Here is a 21817-nt window from a genome sequence, read left to right as displayed (position 1 = left end):
CATAGCACTTACACCACAATGACACACTATTTTCAATATAGTAAACTACTGTTGACCAGGACCCATAGGGTACTACTGTTGACCAGTACCCATAGTGCACTGCTTCTGACCAGGACCCATAGGGGGTACTACTGTTGACCAGGACCATAGTGCACTGCTTCTGACCAGGACCCATATGCACTGCTGTTGACCAGGTCCCATATGTACGCTGTTGACCAGGACCATAGTGCACTGCGTTGACCAGGACCATAGTGCTCTACTGTTGACCAGGACCCATAGTCACGACTGTTGACCAGCCCATAGTGCACTACTGTTGACCAGGTCCATAGGCTACTACTGTTGACCAGGACCCATAGGGTACTACTGTTGACCAGGACCCATAGGGTACTACTGTTGACCAGGACCCATAGGGTACTACTGTTGACCAGGACCCATAGGTACTACTGTGACCAGGACCCATAGGTACTACTGTTGACCAGGACCCATAGCTGCACTACTGTTGACCAGGACCCATAGGGTACACTGTTGACCAGGACCCATAGTGACTACTGTTGACCAGACCGGGGTACTACTGTTGACCAGGACCATAGGGTACTACTGTTGACCAGGACCCATAAGGGTACGTTACTGTTGACCAGGATCCGTAGGCTCTACTGTTGACCAGACCCACAGGGTTACGGTGAACCAGGACCCATAGGGTACTACTGTTGACCAGGAACCCTAGGGTACTACTGTTGACCAGGACCCATAGGTACTACTGTGACCAGGACCCATAGTGCTCTACTGTTGACCAGTCCCAGTGTACTACTGTTGACACAGACCCATAGGGGTACTTACTGTTGACCAGGACCCATAGGGACTACTGTTGACCAGGACCCATAGGTTACTACTGGTTGACCAGGACCATAACGTACTACTGTTGACCAGGACCCATAGGGCACTACTGTTGACCAGGACCCATAGTGCTCTACTGGACCAGACCCATAGGGTACACTGTTGACCAGGACCCATAGGGGACTACTGTTGACCAGGACCCAGTAAGGTACTACCTGTTGACCAGGACCCATAGGGTACTACGTTGGACCAGGACCCATAGTCACTACTGTTACCAGGACCCATAAGGTACTACTGTTGACCAGACCCATAAGTACTACTGTTGACCAGGACCCATATGACTACTGTTGACCAGGACCCATAGGGTACTACTGTTGACCAGACCCAGAGATGCTGCTTCACCAGGACCCATAGTGGTACTACTGTTGACCAGGACCCCATAGTGCCACACTGGTTGACCAGGACCCAATAGTACTACTGTTGACCAGGAACCCCAAGGTGCACTGCTTCTGACAGGACCCAGAGTGCACTGCTTTCTACCAGGACCATAGGGTACTACTGTTGACCAGGACCCATAGTGTACTACTGTTGACCAGGTTCCCATAGGGTACTACTGTTGACCAGGACCCATAAGGTACTACTGTTGACCAGGACCCATAGACATGGAGCAACGAACGCCCTTGCGTCTCTGCCTGGCCGGTTCCCCCTCTACTCGCACTGATTCTCTGCATCAGGACCATATTACAAGGGGCTGAGTCAACTGGCTACTAGTGCTCTTCCTGCCGTCCCTGGGAGGGGTGCGCACTTGAGGGGTTGAGTCACTACGTATCTTCCTGTCTGGTGTGGCGCCCCCCCTTGGTTTGTGCCGTTGGTGGAGGATTTGTGGCATACTCGGCCTTGTCTCAGGGATTGTAAGTGGGGTGGTTGAAGTTATCCCCTCTATGGTGTGGGGCTGTGTTTGCAAAGTGGTGGGGTATTATCCTTCCTGTTTGGCCCTGTCCGGGGTATCATCGACGGGCACAGTGTCTCCTGACCCCTCCTGTCTCAGCCTCCCAGTATTTTGCTGCAATAGTTGTTTCGGGGGCGGAGCGGTCAGTCTGTTATATCTGGAGTATTTCTCCTGTCTTGTCCGGTGTCCTGTGTGAATTCAAGTATGCTCTCCTCTAATTCTCTCTTTCTTCTCTTTCTCTCCTCTCTCGGAGGAACCCTGACCCTAGGACCATGCCTCAGAACGACCTGGCATGATGACTCCTGCTGTCCCCAGTCCACCTGGCAGTGCTGCTGCTCCAGTTTCAACTGTCTGCCTGCGGCTATGGAACCCTGACCTTGTTCACCGACGATGCGACCTGTCCCAGACCTGCTGTTTTCAACTCTTCTAGAGACCGCATGGTACGGTAAATACTCTGATGATGGAATGAAGCACATCTGACATGTACTCCTGAGGTGCTGACTGCTTGCACCCTCTACAACCACTGTGATTATTATTATTTGACCCTGCTGGTCATCTATTGAACATTTGAACATCTTGGCCAGTTCTTTTATAATTCCACCAGAAAGAGGACTGGCCCCCCTCATAGCCTGGTTCCTCTCTAGGGTTTCTTCCTGGGTTGCCCTTTCTAGGAGTTTTCCTAGCCACGTGCTCTACACTGCTTGCTTGCCGTTTGGGGTTTTAGGCTTGGGTTTCTGTACAGCACTTTGGAATCGCTGATGTTAAATGGCTTATAAATACATTGTATTGATTGAATTGCATCAATACATCATATTTACATCATAGGTGACATCAATAGTAACATCATCATTTACATCAGTCTGACATCTATTTACATCATAGATAACACCAAAGTACATCATACAACATCATATTGACAGCATAGCAACATCATAGTACACACACTCATACCTTCCCTAGTACTGATACCATGGCCATGTTAGCGGGTACTACAGTGAGTAGACGTTACCATAGTCATACAAGTGTCGCTCAATACCCCCGTAGTCTTCAAATTCTCTAGCTGCCATCTACACAACACTAATATACGTGCAATCGGCAGGCACCCTTATTCTCAAGATCAACACCAATCATCAAGCACTACGACCCATACCAACTATCCAGATCAACATCACAGCAACACAACACACACACCAAGCCAACTCACACACACACACGCAACACACACACACCAACACAGCACACCACACACCATCAATACATCACACACACACCCACTCACATCACACCACACAGCACCACCACCTGCACTCTCATACATCTTATTCCCGAGGCCAGCATCCACAGTATGCGGATGACCATCTAGCTCGATAAGTAAAAAGGCAAAGGAGGGTTCAGGCCATATTTAGTTACGTTCCAAAGTAAGAAGGTGGGTTATGTGTGATGAGCCGAGTGTCAGGTATTTGTAGTGCGTGTAAACGGCCTATGACGACTCAAACCAACAGATTTTAGATCTATATCTGACAGTTGGAAGGACTAACCGTCATGTGATATGAATTAAACCGATAGGTGAACCATAATTTGATAAATTACCGAAAACCAGCCCGTTGATCCATTTTGTAGACAGAGTTCTAGACCTGGCCGTGTGTAGGATTCATTAATCGTTACGCACACAATCAGAAACTTGACCATCAATGAGCAACAGCACAATGGTACCGGATAGCCAATACAATCAAAGTGTAACAGTTAACATACTTAGCGAAGATCGAGCATTTATCCCTATCCTAGAAAAAGCCACTACCATCACGTAAGTAACATCTCCTATTATTAACCATCCCATGGTGGAACATCAATGCGATAAACATCATACAGAACATCAAATTCCACTGGACCATCATGAGGATTAGACATCGAGACAGCTCATGACATTCACAGTAATTCTAGTCATGTGCTATTCCTAGGCTACACCTTTATTATCACACCACGTAGTAGTCCAGTTAGAGAGAGCAACAGCCAGGTCTGCTATTTATCAGATTGGTCGACCTGATCCAAGATTATAAGCCAATAAAAGGACTAGTTCCGATGTCTACCCATACAACCAACACAGAGTCTACAACTTGCGATGTTGGTATATAAACCCCAAAACATACCTAGTCAAAATACAGTCTGGAAAAATCAAACAGCACTCATTAACATACAAACGTCTAATGAATCAGCAGTCAAATATGATAGGATGAGAGGGATAGAGGATAAGATGACCAACTAGAGACAAATCTATAGTAATTGACATAGCGCTATGGCTGAATGTATCCTGATACAATTAGATATTAACAATGTAGTATCCAGATATGATATGTAGACCAGAATAGTTACCATGAAAATGAACTGTATACATTCCCTCTGAAGTTCCAGATGAAGAAAAAATAAACCAACCAACCACATATCTCATAAACTCAAATGAACATCAACCAAACAAAACACATTACCCATCTATTGGCTAGAATTTATTTAGTAGCCATGCTCAGGTCAATACAAAATCACATCAGTTAACAGTTCCGTCTAAATCAACCAGACCCCTACAGATGTTGCATGAACACGAACAACACGAATGTAAGCAGGACGGTGCGGACGACATTCCCTGCAATGGTTGTATCTCTTGCATATACACCCGAGAGTGGAGAGATAAATGTGTTGGCAGCCGTTTCCATTGTCTTTCCACAGAGGAAGCCTCGCATTCCCCCACGCAAGTACTTGGATTCAAGACTACGTGTTGCGAGCTCTTTTTAATCCAAGAGAACATTGACGAGAAAAGGCCGAAGGTCCAATGCACACTGCCATTTATGGGAGATACTAATGATTGATTATTCCCTTGATCCACCACCAAATCAATTATCCCCTAAATTTAAAATAAAGAACACCCCTATTTTAACCAGAATAAAAAATGCATATATCTTTTGAATTGTAAGCCAAACCTATAACGTCCCCGAATCAACAAAGAACCCTACACTATTTTCACTACTAAGGGAAAAAATACTCTGAGAGCGTGTTCATTTAGATATAAGGAACTACGAATTGTTTAAACGATAATCTCTAACACTGACAGGGGAGTCCCCATCGGTTTGGAAGTTCAGAATAAATGGTTCCTAGGTTCGGTGGTATAACTCATAGATTTCTGAATTCAGACCATGGAGATTCCTTGAATAATTTTTTAAAATAGGGTTTAATTGACCAATGAGAGATATCTATTTCTGTTAAAATAGGTGTTAAATAAAGATTTCGACTTATAAACTAGGTTTTTTCAATAGAGATTACTTATGGAAGAAATCCCATTCACTAAAGAGGCTACCATTCTGTTCTGAGATAAGCACAGGCATAAGGACAGAGCCATTCAGGGCGCAAATCTATTTGTTATTAATGCTTGCCGCGAGCTCATCACATTTCATAGAAATAATGTTTTTTAAAAGGATTATTACGCTGGTAACATATGCAATTGTGTGAATTTTTTTGGTATGATGTTGTTATTTTTCTCAAAGAAAGACATTCATGAAATATGCTATAATATATGATATAAATAAAATATAAGTACAGGATTACATCAGCATCCTTATCTAAATATCCTGTTTTATATTTCAACTTTATAACTGTTAGAATGTCAAGTAATGTGTGTATTCATGAAGCAGGGTTCAAAAAACCAACAGGATATCTGTGGAACAAGATAATCAAAATGACAACAAGCTGTTATATAGCTGGTAACCATGCAGCGTCAAAATCCGTCAAAACCAAGGGCGTTTATTATACCCCTGGCCAGAGTTACGAGAGGGCTTTTTTAAAAGCAACTTCGTGATTAAAAAACTTGTTTGCTAAACGTTCCATAGCGTTGGTGCTTGATTAAACCTCCCACGCCAGAAAAACTCACTTTGTCACAGCGGTGTGTTTCATGAGGCCAGTCGTTTTTCATCACAAGACGGCTGAGTCCTTCCAACTGCAATCTCACACAAAAATATGTGATTTTGTCTCATTGTGCCCCGTACACACAAACAGACGCACCACAGTTAACACAACACTCTACATTTAAAATAGGGCAATGAACCTGCTCAGTTTACTGCCAGCAGTCACCCAGCTTGCTGCCTGGCATGGGCTAGGATGTTAGAGAGAGAGGGATGATTGTTACAGTAAATGTTGTGCTGTGTGTGAGGGTGTCAGGCTGTGTGTGTATCGTGTGTGTGTGTGTGTGGGTGTGTGGGTGTGTGTTGGGTGTGTGTGGTGTTGTGTGTGGGCTGTGTGTGTCGTGTGTGTGAATCCGTGTGTCGGTGTAAGACGTCTGCCAATGAAGCTTAATGGTTGGAATGGCAGACAGAGATTGAAAGCACCGGGGTGACGCAAATAGTACCCTGTACCCAATGTCCCTGCGTCAGTACAGAGAGAGAGAGAAGAGACAGAAGGAGAGAAGGACAGAGCAGGAGAGGAGACAGAGGGAGAGAGATACCATAGAGAAGACAGAGAGAAAGCAGAGAGAGGAAGAACAAGAAGAGAGAGAGAAGAGATGAAGAGAGAACGAGACGGAGAAGAGAGGGACAGAAATACAGAGGAGGAGAGACAGACAGAGATAGACAGAGACAATGGTTTCAGCCAATAAAGCAGCGTAGAATTTGAATTTGAATTGACAGAGACAGGGAGTAAGACAGAGAGAGAGGAGACAGGAGACGATTGAGAGACAGATGAGAGAGGACAGAGAGCGAGAGAGCGAGAAGAGAGAGATATGAGAGAGAGAGACAGGAGAGAGAAGAGGACAGAGAGAGAGAGAGCAGAAAAAAGACAGGAGAGAGAGAGGAGAGAGAGGAAGAGAAGAGGACAGAGACAGAGGAAGAGAAGAGAGAGAGAGAGAGAGAGAGAGAGAGAGAGAGGAGAGAGAGAGAGAGAGGAGAGAGAGAGAAGAGAGAGAGAGCAGAGAGAGAGAGAGAGAGAGAGAGAGAGAGAGAGAGAGAGAGAGAGAGAGAGAGAGAGAGAGAGAGAGAGAGAAGAGAGGAGAGAGAGAGAGAGAGAAGAGCAGAAGAGAGAGAGGACAGACAGAGAGAAAGTAGAGTTTGTGAAAAAGCTAGAATAACAAAACACCAAATTTCCACCAGTATATTTCTCTGAAGAGGTCCAGGCCTCTCTAAGTCTGTGCCAGCGAGGTGTTTGTCATTTCAGACTGTGAGGGAGCGGAGAGTGGCTGGAACTGAGCCTCTTGATTAAATTGTAGCTCTCAGACATTTCCACTCTGTCATTCTCCCCCTCTCTAATGGTATACATTTAAAACACTCTGTCATTTCTTCCCCCTCTCTAATGTATTACATTAAACACTTCGTCATTCTTCCCCTACTCTAATGTAGACATTAAAACACTCTGCATTCTCCCCCTCTCTAATGTACTACATTAAAACACGCTGTCCATTCTCCCCCTCTCTAATGTATTACATTAAAACACTCTGTTCCATTCTCCCCTCTCTAATGTATACATTAAAAACACCTCTGTCATTTCTCCCCCTCATCTTAATGTATTACCATTAAAACACTCGTCATTCTCCCCCTCTCTAATGTATTACATAAAACACTCTTCATGCTCCCCCTGCATTCTAAGGATATTACATTAAAACACTCTGTCATTTCTCCCCCTTCTAATGCTATTACATTTAAAACACTCTGTCTTCTCCCCCTCTTAATGTATTACATTAAAAAACACCTGTCATTCTCCCCGCCTCTCTAATATATTACATTAATCCTCTTAGAGGACAGCATGCGCACTGCTTCTCGTTGAATAGTCAAATTAGTGGGAGAGTATGTATAGTACGTATAATCTGTGTACGGAGGAGGCAGGAGAGAGGGGAAATACAGATTGTACGTGTGGTTGTGTTGTATAGCCGCAGAGCCTTTAGACGTGCCATGAGGCACAGCAGGGTATGTGACTCAGTCTCGCTGACAGTCGTCTTTCTCTCTCTTTCTCTCCACCGCACCTGCTGTCTCAAACTCTGAATGAATGAAAAGCCATCTGACATTTACTCCTGAGGTGCTGACTTGCTGCACCCTCTACAACCACTGTGATTATTATTATTTGACCCTGCTGGTCATCTATGAACATTTGAACATCTTGGCCATGTTCTTTTATAATTTCCACCAGAAGAGGACTGGCCACCCCTCATAGCCTGGTTCCTCTCTAGGTTTCTTCCTAGGTTTTGGCCTTTCTAGTGAGTTTTTCCTAGCCACCGTGCATCTACACCTGCATTGCTTGCCGTTTGGGGTTTTAGGCTGGGTTTCTGTACAGCACTTTGAGATATCAGCTGATGTACGAAGGGCTATATAAATACATTTGATTGATTGATTGATCATAGTGACATCATATTTACATCATAGTGACATCATAGTAACATCATATTTACATCATCGTGACATCATATTTACATCATAGTAACACCAAAGTAACATCATAGCAACATCATATTGACAGCATAGCAACATCATAGTAACACCATAGTAACATATTGACATCAGAGTAACACCATAGTAACAGCATAGTAACATCATAGTAACACCATATTGACAGCATAGTAACATCAGATTGACATCATAGTAACATCACAGAAAAGCATAGCAACAGCATATTGAAATCATAGTAACAGCATCATTGACATCATAGTAACATCAATTGACATCGCAGTAACATCATAGTAACATCAGATTGACATCTAAGTAACATCAATAGTAACATCAGATGGACATCCAGTAACATCAGTAGTAACATCAGATTGACATCATAGCAACATCAATCAACACATGATTGACATCATAGCAACAAGCATCATTGACATCATTAACAGCACAGATTGACATCATAGCAACATCAATTGACATCATAGTAACATCTGATGACATCATAGCAACAGCATATGAACATCATAGCAACAGCATATTGACATCATAGTAACATCAGATTGACATCCTAGTAACATCATAGTACATCAGAATGACATCATAGCAACATCATAGTACATTGATTGACATCATAGCAACAGCATATGACATCAATAGCACACACTATTCATTAAGCAACATCATACTCATAGTAACATCTGATTGAATCATAGCAACAGATATTGACATTCATAGCACAGCATATTGACATCATAGCAACATCATATTGACATCATAGTAACATCTGATTGACATCAATAGCAACAGCATATCACATCCCTAGAGACAGCATACACATCATTACAACCATCATATTGAAACATCATTTGACATCAGCATATACATCATAGTAACATCCTAGAACATCAGATTGACATCATAGTAACATCACAGTAACATCATATTAACATCATGGTCAATCATACAAACATCATACTGACGTCATAGTAACATCAGATTGACATCACAGTATTTATTTCCCCTTTATTTAACCAGGTAGGCCAGTTGAGAGCAAGTTCTCATTTACAATTGCGACCTGGCCAAGATAAAGCAAAGCAGTTCGACACATACAACAACACAGAGTTACACATGGAGTAAAACAAACATACAGTCAATAATACAGTAGAAAAACAAGTCTATATACAATGTGAGCAAATGAGGTGAGATAAGGGAGGGCCATAGCAACAGTATATTGACATCCTATTAACATCATATTGACATAACAGTAACATCTCTGAAGTCCAGAACCCAACTTTACTCAAATGACCACAACAAAACCTTCTGTATTTTTGTGTTGCTAGGATACAAAACAACATTCCGTCTAAATCCCAGACCCCTACAGTGGAGACACACCACCTGTGACAGAGGTGGACAACTTCCCTGTGTGTTCTCTCTATGAGAAATGTGTTCAGCGTTTCCAGTTCTTTCCCAGAGGAGGCCTCCATTCCCCACGCAAGGTCAAATACGTCGGAGCCTTTTACAAAAACTTGGAAAAGGAAAATAAGAATATACTATGGTTATTATCTGACAAGACCAGGGCTTAGTCCCAAATGCACCTTGTACCGTATAAAATGCATTACTTTTGATGAGCAACCTATCGTCCCTGTTCAACAGAAGTACACTATTTCACTACTTAAGGGGATGGCGTGTCATTGTTGGACGAATTGTACGATATTCACACCAAGACTGTGGTCCTAGGTTCTTTTAACCAATATTCTGAATTCAGACCATGGGACCTGAAATAGATTTTTTAAATAGGTTTTTAAATAGATTTTTTAAATAGGTTTTTAAATAGATTTTTTAAATAGGTTTTTAAATAGATTATTTTGGAAGAAATCCAATTCCCTAAAGAGGGCTGACCAGTTCTGTTCTGGATATAGTCACAGGCATAAGACAGAGCCATTCAGGGGCAAATCTATTGTGTTATAATGCTGCCGCGAGCTCATCACATTTCATAGAAATAATGTTTTTTAAAAGGATTTTACGCTGGTAATCATATGCAATTGTTGTTGAATTTTTTTTGGTATGTGTTTTTATTTTTCTCAAAGAAAAGTACATTTCATGAAATATGCTATAATATATGATATAAATAAATATAATTGTACAGGATTACATCAGCATCCTTATCTAATATCCTGTTTTATATTCTAACTTTATAACTGTGTTAGAATGTCAGTAATGTGTGTATTTCATGAAGCAGGTTCAAACCAACGATGATATCTGTGGAACAAGATAATCAAAATGACCAACAAGCTGTTATATAGCTGGTAACCATGGCAGCGTCAAAATGCGTCAACAACCAAGGCGTTTATTATACCCTGGCCAGATTTACGAGAGGCTTTTTTAGAAAGCAACTCGTGATTAAAACTTGTTTGCTAAACGTCCATGCCGTTTGTGCTTGATTAAAACCTCCACGCCAGAAAAACTCACTTTGTCACAGCGGTTTGTTTTCATTAGTCAGTCGTTTTATCATCACAGACGGCTTAGTCCTTCCAACTGCATCTCACACAAATATGTGATTTTGTCTCATTGGGCCCCGTTACACACAAACAGACGCACACATTTAAACACACACTCTACATTAAGAATAGGGCAATTGAAACCTGCTCCAGTTTACTGCAGCAGTCACCCAGCTTGCTGCCTGGCATGGGGCTAGATGTAGAGAGAGAGTGTGTGTGTTGTGTGTGTTGTGTGGTGGTGTGTGGTGTGTGTGTGTGTGTGGGTTGTGTGTGTGTGTGTGTGTGGTGTGTGGTGTGTGGTGTGGTGGTGTGTGGTGTGTGTGTGTGTGTGTGTGTTGTTGGGTGTGTGTTGGTGTGTAGAGAGTCTGCCATGAAGCTTAATGGTTGGATGGCAGACAGAGATTGAAAGCACCGGGGTGACGCAAATAGTACCTGTACCCAATGGTCCCTGGTCAGTACAGAGAGAGAGAGAGAGAGACAGAGAGAGACAGAGAGAGAGAGGACAGGAGAGAGAGATACATAGAGAGCAGAGAGAGCAAGAGAGGAAGACAAGAGAGGAGAGAGAGGAGAGGAAGAGAAGGAGACGGAGAGGAGAGGGACAGGAGAAGTACAAGAGAGAGACGAGACAGAGAATAGACAGAGACAATGTTTTTCATGCCAATAAAGCAGCTTGAATTTGAATTTGAATTTGACAGAGACAGAAGGAGGAGAGACAGAGAGAGAGACAGGGAGTGAGAGACAGATGAGAGAGGCAGAGGAGGCAGAGGAGAGAGAGAGAGAGAGAGACAGAGGAGAGAGAGGAGACAGACATACAGCAGTGAGAGAGAGAGAGAGACAGAGAAGGAGACAGAGACAGAGACAGTACAAGAGAGAGAGAGAGAGAAGGAGAGAGAAGAGAGAGAGAGAGAGAGAGAGAGAGAGAGAGAGAGAAGAGAGAGAGAAGAAGAGAGAGAGAGAGAGAGAGAGAAGAGAGAGAGAGAGAGAGAGAGAGAGAGAGAGAGAGAGAGAAGAGAGAGAGAGAGAGAAAGAGCGAGAGAGAGAGAGCGAGACAGAGAGAAAGTAGAGTTTGTGAAAAAGCTATGAATAACAAAACACCAATTTCCCACAGTATTTCTCTAAGAGGTCCAGGCCTCTCTAAGTCTGTGCCAGCGATGTGTCTTGTCTTCAGACTGTGAAGCGGAGATGGGCTGGACTGAGCTCTTGTAATTGTAGGCGTCTCGACATTTCCCTCTGTCATTCTCGGCCCGCATCTAATGTATTACATAAAACACTCTGTCACTCCCCCTCTCTAATGTATTACATTAAAACACTCTGTCATGTCTTCCCCTCTCTAATGTATTAATTAAAACACTCTGTCATTCCCTCTGCTAAGTCTACATAAAACACTCTGCATTTCTCCCCTCTAATGTATTACATTAAAACATCTGTCATTTCTCCCCCTCTCTAATGTATTACATTAAAACAACTCTGTCATTCTCCACCTCTCTAATGTATTACATTAAAACACTCGCTGTCATTCTCCCCCTCTCTAATGATAATTAAACACTCTGTCATTCTCCCCTCAATGTATTACATTAAAACACCTCTCATTCTCTCCCCTCTCTAAGTATTACATTAAAACACTCTGTCATTCTCCCCCTCTCTAATGTATAATTACATTAAACACTCTGTCATTCTCCCCCTCTCTCTAATATATATCATTAAAACACTCTGTCATTCTCCCCCTCTCTAATGTACTACATTAAAACACTCTGTCATTCTCCCCCTCTCTAATATATTACATTAAAACACTCTGTCATTCTCCCCCTCTCTAATGATTACATTAAAACACTCTGTCATTCTCCCCCTCTCTAATGTATACATTAAAACACTCTGTCATTCTCCCCCTCTCTAATTATTACATTAAAACACTCTGTCATTCTCCTCCTCTCTAGTATTACATTAAAACACTCTGTCATTCTCCCCCTCTCTAATTGTATTACATTAAAACACTCTGTCATTCTCCCCCTCTCTAATGTATTACATTAAACACTCTGTCATTCCCCCTCTCTCTAATTATACATTAAAACACTCTGTCATTCTCCTCCTCTCTAATGTATTACATTAAAACATCTGTCATTCTCCCCTCTCTAATGATATTACATTAAAACACTCTGTCATTCTCCCCCTCTCTAATGTATTACATTAAACACTCTGTCTTCTCCCCTCTCTAATGTATTACTAAAACACTCTGTCATCTCCCCTCTCTAATGTATTACATTAAAACACTCTGTCATTCTCCCCTCTCTAATGTATTACATTAAAACACTCTGTCATTCTCCCCTCTCTAATGTATTACATTAAAAACATCTGTCATTCTCCCCTCTCTAATGTATTACATTAAAACACTCTGTCATTCTCGCCCTCTCTAATGTTACATTAAAACACTCTGTCATTCTCCCCTCTCTAATGTATTACATTAAAACACTCTTGTCATTCCCCCTCTCTAATATGTATACATTAAAACACTCTGTCATTCTCCCCCCTCTCTAATGTACTTAACATTAAACACTCTGTCATTCTCCCCCTCTCTAATGTAAATCATTAAAACACTCTGTCATTCTCCCCCTCTCTATGTACTACATTAAAACACTCTGTAATTCTCCCCCTTCCTAATGTACTACATTAAAACACTCTGTCATCTCTCCCCCTCTCTAATGTATTACATTAAAACACTCTGTCATCTCCCCCCTCTCTAATGTATTACATTAAAACACTCTGTCATTCTCCCCCTCTCTAATTATTACATTAAAACACTCTGTCATTCTCCCCTTCCTAATGTACTACATTAAAACACTCTGTCCATTCTCCCCCTCTCTAATGTATTACATTAAAAATACTCGTCATCTCCCCCCTCTCTAATTGTACATAAAACAATCTGTCATTCTCCCCTCCTGAATAGTATTACATATAAACTACTCTCGCTCCCTCTCTAATGTATTAACATTAAAAACATGCTGTCATTCCCCCCTTCTCTGATATAGTAATTAAACACTCTGTCATTCTCTCCCCTCTGCTGAATATTATACTATTAAAACAATCTGGTCATCTCCCCCTCTCTAATAATTACATTAAAACACTGTCATTCTCCCTCTCTAATGTATTATTAAAACACGATCTGTCATTCTCCCCCTCTCTAATAGATTACATTAAAACACTCTGTCATTCTCCCCCTGCTCTAAGTATTACATTAAAACACTCTGTCATTCTCGCCTTCTCTAATATTACATTAAAACTCTGTCATTCTCCCCTATGTATTACATTAAAACACTCTGTCATTCTCCCCCTCTTAATGTACTACATTAAAACACTCTGTCATTCTCCCCCTCTCTAATGTACTACATTAAAACCACTGTCATTCCTCCCTCTCTAATATAGTACATTAAACACTCTTCATTCTCCCCCTCTCTAATGTATTACATTAAAACCTCTGTCATTCTCCCCCTCTCTAATGTATACATTAAAAACACTCTGTCATTCTCCCCCTCTCTAATGTATTACATAAAAACATCGTCATCTTCCCTCGTCAATTATACATAAAAACTCGTCATCCCCTCTCTAATGTATTACATTAAAACAATCTGTCAGTCTCCCCCCTCTAATGTATACATTAAAACACTCTTCGTCATTCTCCCCCTCTCTAATGTATTACATTAAAACACTCTGTCATTCTCCTCCTCTCTAATGTAACATTAAAACAATCTGCATTCTCCCCTCTCTAATAAGTTACATTAAAACACGCGTCATTCTCCCCCTCTAATGTATTACATTAAAACACTCTGTCATTCTCCCCCTTCTAATGTATACATTAAAACACTCTGTCATTCTCCCCCCTCTAATGTATTACATTAAAAACACTCTGTCATTCTCCCCCTCTCTAATGTATTACATTAAAACACTCTGACATTCTCCCCTCTAATATTAATTAAAGACTCCTCTCATATGTAACTTAAACACATTAAAAACACTTCGTCATTCTCCCCCTCTTAATGTATTACATTAAAACACTCTGTCATTCGTCCCCTCTCTAATGTATTACATTTAAAACACTGTCATTCTCCCCCTCTCAAATATACATAAAACAATCTGTCATTCTCCCCTCTCTAATGTACTACATTAAAACACTCTGTCCATTCCTCCCCTTCTACTAATCGTCAAACTGACATTAAAACACTCTGTCATTCTCCCCCTGCCTAATGTATTACATTAAAACACTCTGTCATTCTCCCCCTCTCTAATTTACATTAAAACACTCTGTCATTCTCCCCCTCTCTAATGTATACATTAAACACTGTCATTCTCCCCCTCTCAATATATACAATTAAAAACACCTGTCATTCTCCCCCTCTCTAATGTATTACATTAAAACACTCTGTAGTGTGGGGGGTCGTAACCCCTTACCTTAACTGTGCGGGAAATAATGTGCGGTAGAGTTGGGGGTCGTAACCCCTTACCTTAACTGTGCGGTATGAACTGTGGCGGAGCTGGGTGGTGAACCTTACTTAACGTGCGGGTAGATACTGTGGGTAGAGTTGGGTCGTAACCCCTTACCTTAACTGTGCGGGTAGATAACTGGTGCGGTAGAGTGGGGGTCGTAACCCCTTACCTTAATCTGTGAGGGAGAATTCGAGTGGGGTCGTAACCCTTACCTTAACTGGTGACGGTTGAAGTAAATATACTTAGGTGGGTAGAGTTGGGGGGTCGTAACCCCTACCTTTTCTGTGCGATAGAGTTGCGGGGTCGTAACCCCTTACCTAACTGTGTGGTAGAGTTGGGTCGTAACCCTCTACCATCTTAACTGTGTGCGAGTAGAGTTGGGAGGTCGTAACCCCTTAACTCTCCGGGTTGAGTTTGGGTCGTAACCCTTACCTTAACTGTGTGGCATAGTATGGTTGTGGGGTCGTTAACCCCTTACCTTAACTGTGCAGGTAGTGTTGGGGGTCGTAACCCCTTAACTCTCCGGGTTGAGTTTGGGGCGTAACCCCTTACCTTAACTGTGCGGGTAGAGTGGGGGGTCGTATGCTGTGGACACCATTCTCTGTGAGCCCAGATCTGAAGATTTCAGCACAGTTTCTGAAGATCACTGGCTCGTCTTTGGTGTTAGTTGGTATATCGGGTAGAGAGGGATAGCATTCAGGATAATGACTATGTACTGGGTAGAGAGGGACAGCATTCAGGATAATGCTATGTACTGGTATATCTGGGTAAGAGGGGATAGCATTCAGGACAATGACTATGTACTGGGTATATCTGGGTAGAGAGGGATAGCATTCAGGATAATGACTATGTACTGGGTAGAGAGGGATAGCATTCAGATAATGACTATGTTGGGTAGAGGGATATCATTCAGGAAATGACTATGCACGGGTAGAGAGGGATATCATCTAGGATAATGACTATGCAGGGTATATCTGGGTAGAGAGGAATAGCATCAGGATAATGACTATGTCTGGTAGAGAGGGATATCATTCAGGATAATGACTATGCACTGGGTATATCTGGGTAGAGAGGGATAGCATTCAGGATAATGACTATGTTCTGGGTAGAGAGGGATATCATTCAGGATAATGACTATGCACTGGGTATATTCTGGTAGAGAGGGATATCATTCAGGATAATGACATGTCATCTGGGTATATCTGGGTAGAGAGGGATATCATTCAGGATAATGACTATTTTCTGGGTAGAGAGGGATATCATTCAGGATAAATGACTATGCACTGGTATATTCTGGTAGAGAGGATATCATTCAGGATAATGACTATGTTCTGGGTAGGAGGGATATCATCAGGATAATGACTATGCACTGGGTAATCTGGGTAAGAGGGATACATTCAGGATAATGACTATGTACTGGGTTATATCTGGGTAGAGAGGGCGATCAGTATAAAGAAGATAGGGTTTATCCTAATCATGGACTAAAAACCATACTCAGTGGAAAATCTCATAAAATGCTTTCATTACTTCCATTTAACAAACATATTCGCGGTAGATCTCTCTCACCATTGCAGTGGGTGACCATGGCTAGCAGCTGCTGCACTGTGTCAGTCAGTATAGCTTGCTGTTTCTGCAGTAGTGAGCTGTTGTGTGTGGAGGACCCCAGCTCTCCCTGTAGCTGGGTGACCAGGCGCCTCTGTCTCTCCAGCATGTCCTGCAGCTGCTGTCTTTCCCTCTGTAGACCCTGGAGCTCCTTAACGTGCCTGGCCTCTAAAACTGAAAACCTCTGCTCTAGCAAACTAAAAGAGAGAAAGAAAGAGAGAGAGAAAGAAAGAGAGAGAGAAAGAGAGAGAGAAAGAGAGAGAGAGAAAGAGAGAGAGATGGAGGGGGAGAGAGAGAGAGATGGACGGGGAGAGAGGGAGAGAGAGATGGAGGGGGAGAGAGGGAGAGAGAGATGGAGGGGGAGAGAGGGAGAGAAGAGAGAGAGTGAGTTATAGAACCCATTGCCCTTCATGGTTGTGAGTTCTGGGGTCTGCCTCATCAACCAAGAATTAACAAAAAACTGAACAAACTAGAATGCTATTTGGTCCTAAACAGACAGTACACAGTGGCAGAATAACTGACCCCTGTTACTGACCAAAACTTAAGGAAAGCTTTGACTATGTACAGACTCAGGGAGCATAGCCTTGCTATTGAGAAAGGTCACCGTAGGCAGACCTGGCTTTCAAGAGAAGACAGGTTATGTGCACACTGAAAACAAAATGAGGTGGAAACTGAGCTGCACTTCCTAAGAGAGAGAGAGAGACCGAGAGAGAGAGAGAGAGAGAGAGAGTTTGGGAACCCACAACACGTAAAACACTCAAACAAACACAACCATGGTTACACATCAATTAAAAATACAACACTAAATCTTCCTCCACAGTAACGAAACACAACAACCCCTGAATGACCCATAAACTCATAAACAGATCAATGGGTCAAAGACAAGTTTTCAAAGTAGCAAAATAATAAAACAGCAATTCCATTTCCCTAAAAGGCTTTTTATGTTCATTAGAGTGTCACCTATGCCCTTATATTAGTTATATTCAAGAATAAAGCCAATAAATCATTTTTTATTGTGATTCAAATGAATATACAGTCGTGGCCAAAAGTTTTGAGAATGACACAAATATTAATTTCCACAAAGTTTGCTGCTTCAGTATCTTTAGATATTTTTTGTCAGATGTTACTATGGAATACTGAAGTATAATTACAAGCATTTCATAAGTGTCAAAGGCTTTTATTGACAATTACATAAAGTTGATGCAAAGAGTCAATATTTTCATTGTTGACCCTTCTTTTTCAAGACCTCTGTAATCCGCCCTTTGTTTGTCCATCCGCCTCTTGAGGATTGACCACAAGTTCTCAATGGGATTATGGTCTGGGGAGTTTCCTGGCCATGGACCCAAAATAACGATGTTTTGTTCCCCGTGCCACTTAGTTATCACTTTTGCCTTATGGCAAGGTGCTCCATCATGCTGGAAAAGGCGTTGTTCGTCACCAAACTGTTCCTGGACGGTTGGGAGAAGTTGCTCTCGGATGCGTTGGTACCATTTTTTATTCATGGCCGTGTTCTTAGGCAAAATTGTGAGCCCACTCCCTTAGAAACAACCCCACTGTCAAGTCCGTCGTATGACTCGGACCAAGGTGCAGCGGTGTATGCGTACATTCTATATTTATTAAAAGAATGAAACACTGAACAAACTAACAAAACAACAAAACGAACCGTGAAGCTAATATGAATAGTGRAGACAGGCAACTAAATATAGAACAAGAACCCACGAACACCAAAGGGAAAAGGGAAAATGGCTATCTAAATATGATCCCCAATCAGAGACAACGATAAACAGCTGCTGTCCCAATATGATTGGGAACCATATCAGGCCACCATAGACATACAAATCACCTAGACCTGCAAAACCCTAGACATACAAAAACCCTAGACAATYCAAAAACTAACGTACCCTGATTGAATCTAAATGTTTTCCCCTCTTTTTCAGCGTCAGATTGTGTCGTTGTTTGGATCGGTGGATGATCAGGYTTGACATCTTTCTRTYWTCMCTGAAACACCAAAACYTAATAGTTATGACACTGGCACAGGATAGGATTTGCATTTCTGTTAAATGTTATTAGTAGTCTATTAATAGTTGGCTATACAATCATAACACATAATCAAAGTTTAAACGTTAAATCAACTCCCTCTCCCTTTCTCTCTCAAACATATTTTGTTACTTTTTCATTGCTAATGTTAATAATAATCCCTTTACTATAATTTGAGCCGGCGGCAACACTTGTCTGTGCTGTGCAGCCCTCTCCTTATTAGACAACGGCATCTACAGTATAAAGATAAGGCGCCTTGAAATACCTTCAAATAGTTTAAAATGATAATATTCAGTATTCATACAACAAGTAAATATGAATTGCGTGATTAAATGTTGTAAACTAGTGAAAACATGGGATATCAAAGCTACTGTCATTCAGCATAACGGGGGACATTGTGGTATAACATGAAACATGTGTTGTNACATATTTTGTTACTTTTTCATTGCTAATGTTAATAATAATCCCTTTACTATAATTTGAGCCGGCGGCAACACTTGTCTGTGCTGTGCAGCCCTCTCCTTATTAGACAACGGCATCTACAGTATAAAGATAAGGCGCCTTGAAATACCTTCAAATAGTTTAAAATGATAATATTCAGTATTCATACAACAAGTAAATATGAATTGCGTGATTAAATGTTGTAAACTAGTGAAAACATGGGATATCAAAGCTACTGTCATTCAGCATAACGGGGGACATTGTGGTATAACATGAAACATGTGTTGTGCTGAAGGACGTATTTCATACATAAACATATTTAACAAGCAGTTCCTTGGCCACTATAACGTAATGACCTTGACCTATGAAGATTATCCTTACTTTTCATATTTAATATAGCTTTTTATGAAATACTAACATTAAAAGTATGTGTTCTATGTTGTACTGAAGGACATGTGTTTTTGTTACAAAGGTTGCTAGAGGGGGAAATGGTGAAATATTTCAGAGAGATTTACTCACCTCATCACATTGATCTTCAATGGGTCTTCTTTGTGATGTCACACACTGTCACATGATTACCATCATCTGATACGCTTTAAAATGGCTTTTTACCTTTGGTAATAGTGAATGACATTGATGAAGCGCAAAAAAGTCCAGACAAAATTTATTCAAGTTTTTAAATATTTTTTTTAGATACAATATGTCGCCGATTATTCTATATATTGTTGCAAACACGAAAACAATTATGCTATGTGTGTTCATTTTTTTGGGATGAATTTCTACATTTTAAAAACATTTTTGTCATTAGAATTTTAACCAGGACAGTGACTCTGAGGGACTTTTTGACGCTTTAGAGCTTTAGTAGTTTGCAACACAAATATTTCTGGGGCAAAAGAAGGGTAAGAGTTGAGTGATTTAATATTATATTTATATATATTTATTTTTTTATGTTAAATGAATGGCCTTCGGACACCAAATGTACACGTCTCGTCTATGACCCGTTACTCGTAATCCAGGCCCTCCGTCCTCCGATCAGAGTTGGGGGTATCAGTCATATACTGCTGATGCAGTACTGACAAGGAATCGCAGACCTCAGCTACGACCTTCCTCAGTAGGCCAGATGATCGGAGCCCCGCTCTTTGTCCCAGCTCCTCCAATGATCTGCTCCTGCTCCGCATCAGATGACCCATCTTAGTACACCCCACACCTAACAGGCATGAASGTAGGCTGGCTGAACCCATAGCATGGGGCTGGATGGCAGTGTTGTAAAAAAGAGGCTCTTNTTAAATGTTGTAAACTAGTGAAAACATGGGATATCAAAGCTACTGTCATTCAGCATAACGGGGGACATTGTGGTATAACATGAAACATGTGTTGTACTGAAGGACGTATTTCATACATAAACATATTTAACAAGCAGTTCCTTGGCCACTATAAAGTAATGACCTTGACCTATGAAGATTATCCTTACTTTTCATATTTAATATAAAGCTTTTTATAAAATACTAACATTAAAAGTATGTTTTCTATGTTGTACTGAACAATATGTGTTTTTGTTACAAAGGTTACTAGAGGGGGAAATGGTGAAATATTTCAGAGAGATTTACTCACCTCATCACATTGATCTTCAAAGGGTCTTCTTTGTGATGTCACACACTGTCACATGATTACCATCATGTGATACGCTTTCAAATGGCTTTTTACCTTTGGTAATAGTGAATGACATTGATGAAGCGCAAAAAAAGTCCAGACAAAAGTTATTCAAGTTTTGAAATATTTTTTTTAGATACAATATATCCCCGATTATTCTATATATTGTCGCAAACACGAACACAATTATGCTATGTGTGTTCATTTATATTCTGGGGGGGATGAATTTCTACATTTTAAAAACATTTTTGTCATTAGAATTTTAACAGTTACACTGAGGGACGTTTTGACACTTTAGAGCTGTAATAGTTTGCAACACTCTAGCTTTCAGAGGACACTCTCCAAGCCTGTATAACAGACTCATAGAATGGAGTCGGGTCAGACAAATCACCCCCTCCAGCTTTCAGAGGAAACTCTCCAAGCCTGTATAACAGCCTCATAGAATGGAGTCGGGCAAATCACCCCCTCTAGCTTTCAGAGGAAAAGATGCTTGTTGAAGCCCAAACAGCCCGCTCTCCTCATCAATGTACAGGATGTATCCACCCAGCTAGAACCGTCACTGTACAACAGTCTCTGGGCCGCTTGAAGCCGGAAAAGCCATGATCCTAGAAGAAATGTCCACCAGACCTTGCCCACCCTCGTGCAGTGGCACGTACTGGGCTGCAGATTTAATATAATGTTGTCCAGACCATGAGAAATTGACAAGGGTCCTTTGAGCTCTTGTAAAAGCATTAGTCTGTGCTACAGGGTAGAGGCAGCTACATTATTGGCTACCAGCACCCTACCCCCTATAAAGAAGCTGGATCAGCAACCATTTCCACCTAGACAATCTGGGAAACAACTTCTCCACTGAACGCTCCCAGTTATTTTTTTGAAAAGACATCGAAGCCTAGAAGAAACACTAAGTCTTCATCCCATCTCTCTCC

At 41.5% G+C, this 21817-nt stretch overlaps 1 protein-coding gene across 1 annotated transcript in view; it reads right to left on the bottom strand.

Moving 5' to 3' along the window:
• The window catches only part of LOC112075319 (angiopoietin-2), a 46704-nt gene that overhangs the window by 23347 nt on the left and 1540 nt on the right, over positions 1–21817 (bottom strand). The window contains 2 exon segments of the mRNA XM_070440866.1: positions 15720–15840; positions 16731–16960. Coding sequence (XP_070296967.1) covers positions 15720–15840; positions 16731–16960 — 351 coding nt within the window.

The sequence above is a fragment of the Salvelinus sp. IW2-2015 genome, unplaced genomic scaffold (genome assembly GCF_002910315.2).
Source record: "Salvelinus sp. IW2-2015 unplaced genomic scaffold, ASM291031v2 Un_scaffold3086, whole genome shotgun sequence".
Classification (NCBI taxonomy): Eukaryota; Metazoa; Chordata; class Actinopteri; order Salmoniformes; family Salmonidae; genus Salvelinus; species Salvelinus sp. IW2-2015.
The sequence above is the reverse complement of the archived record's forward strand: the minus strand, read 5'-3'. Positions and strand labels throughout refer to the sequence as shown.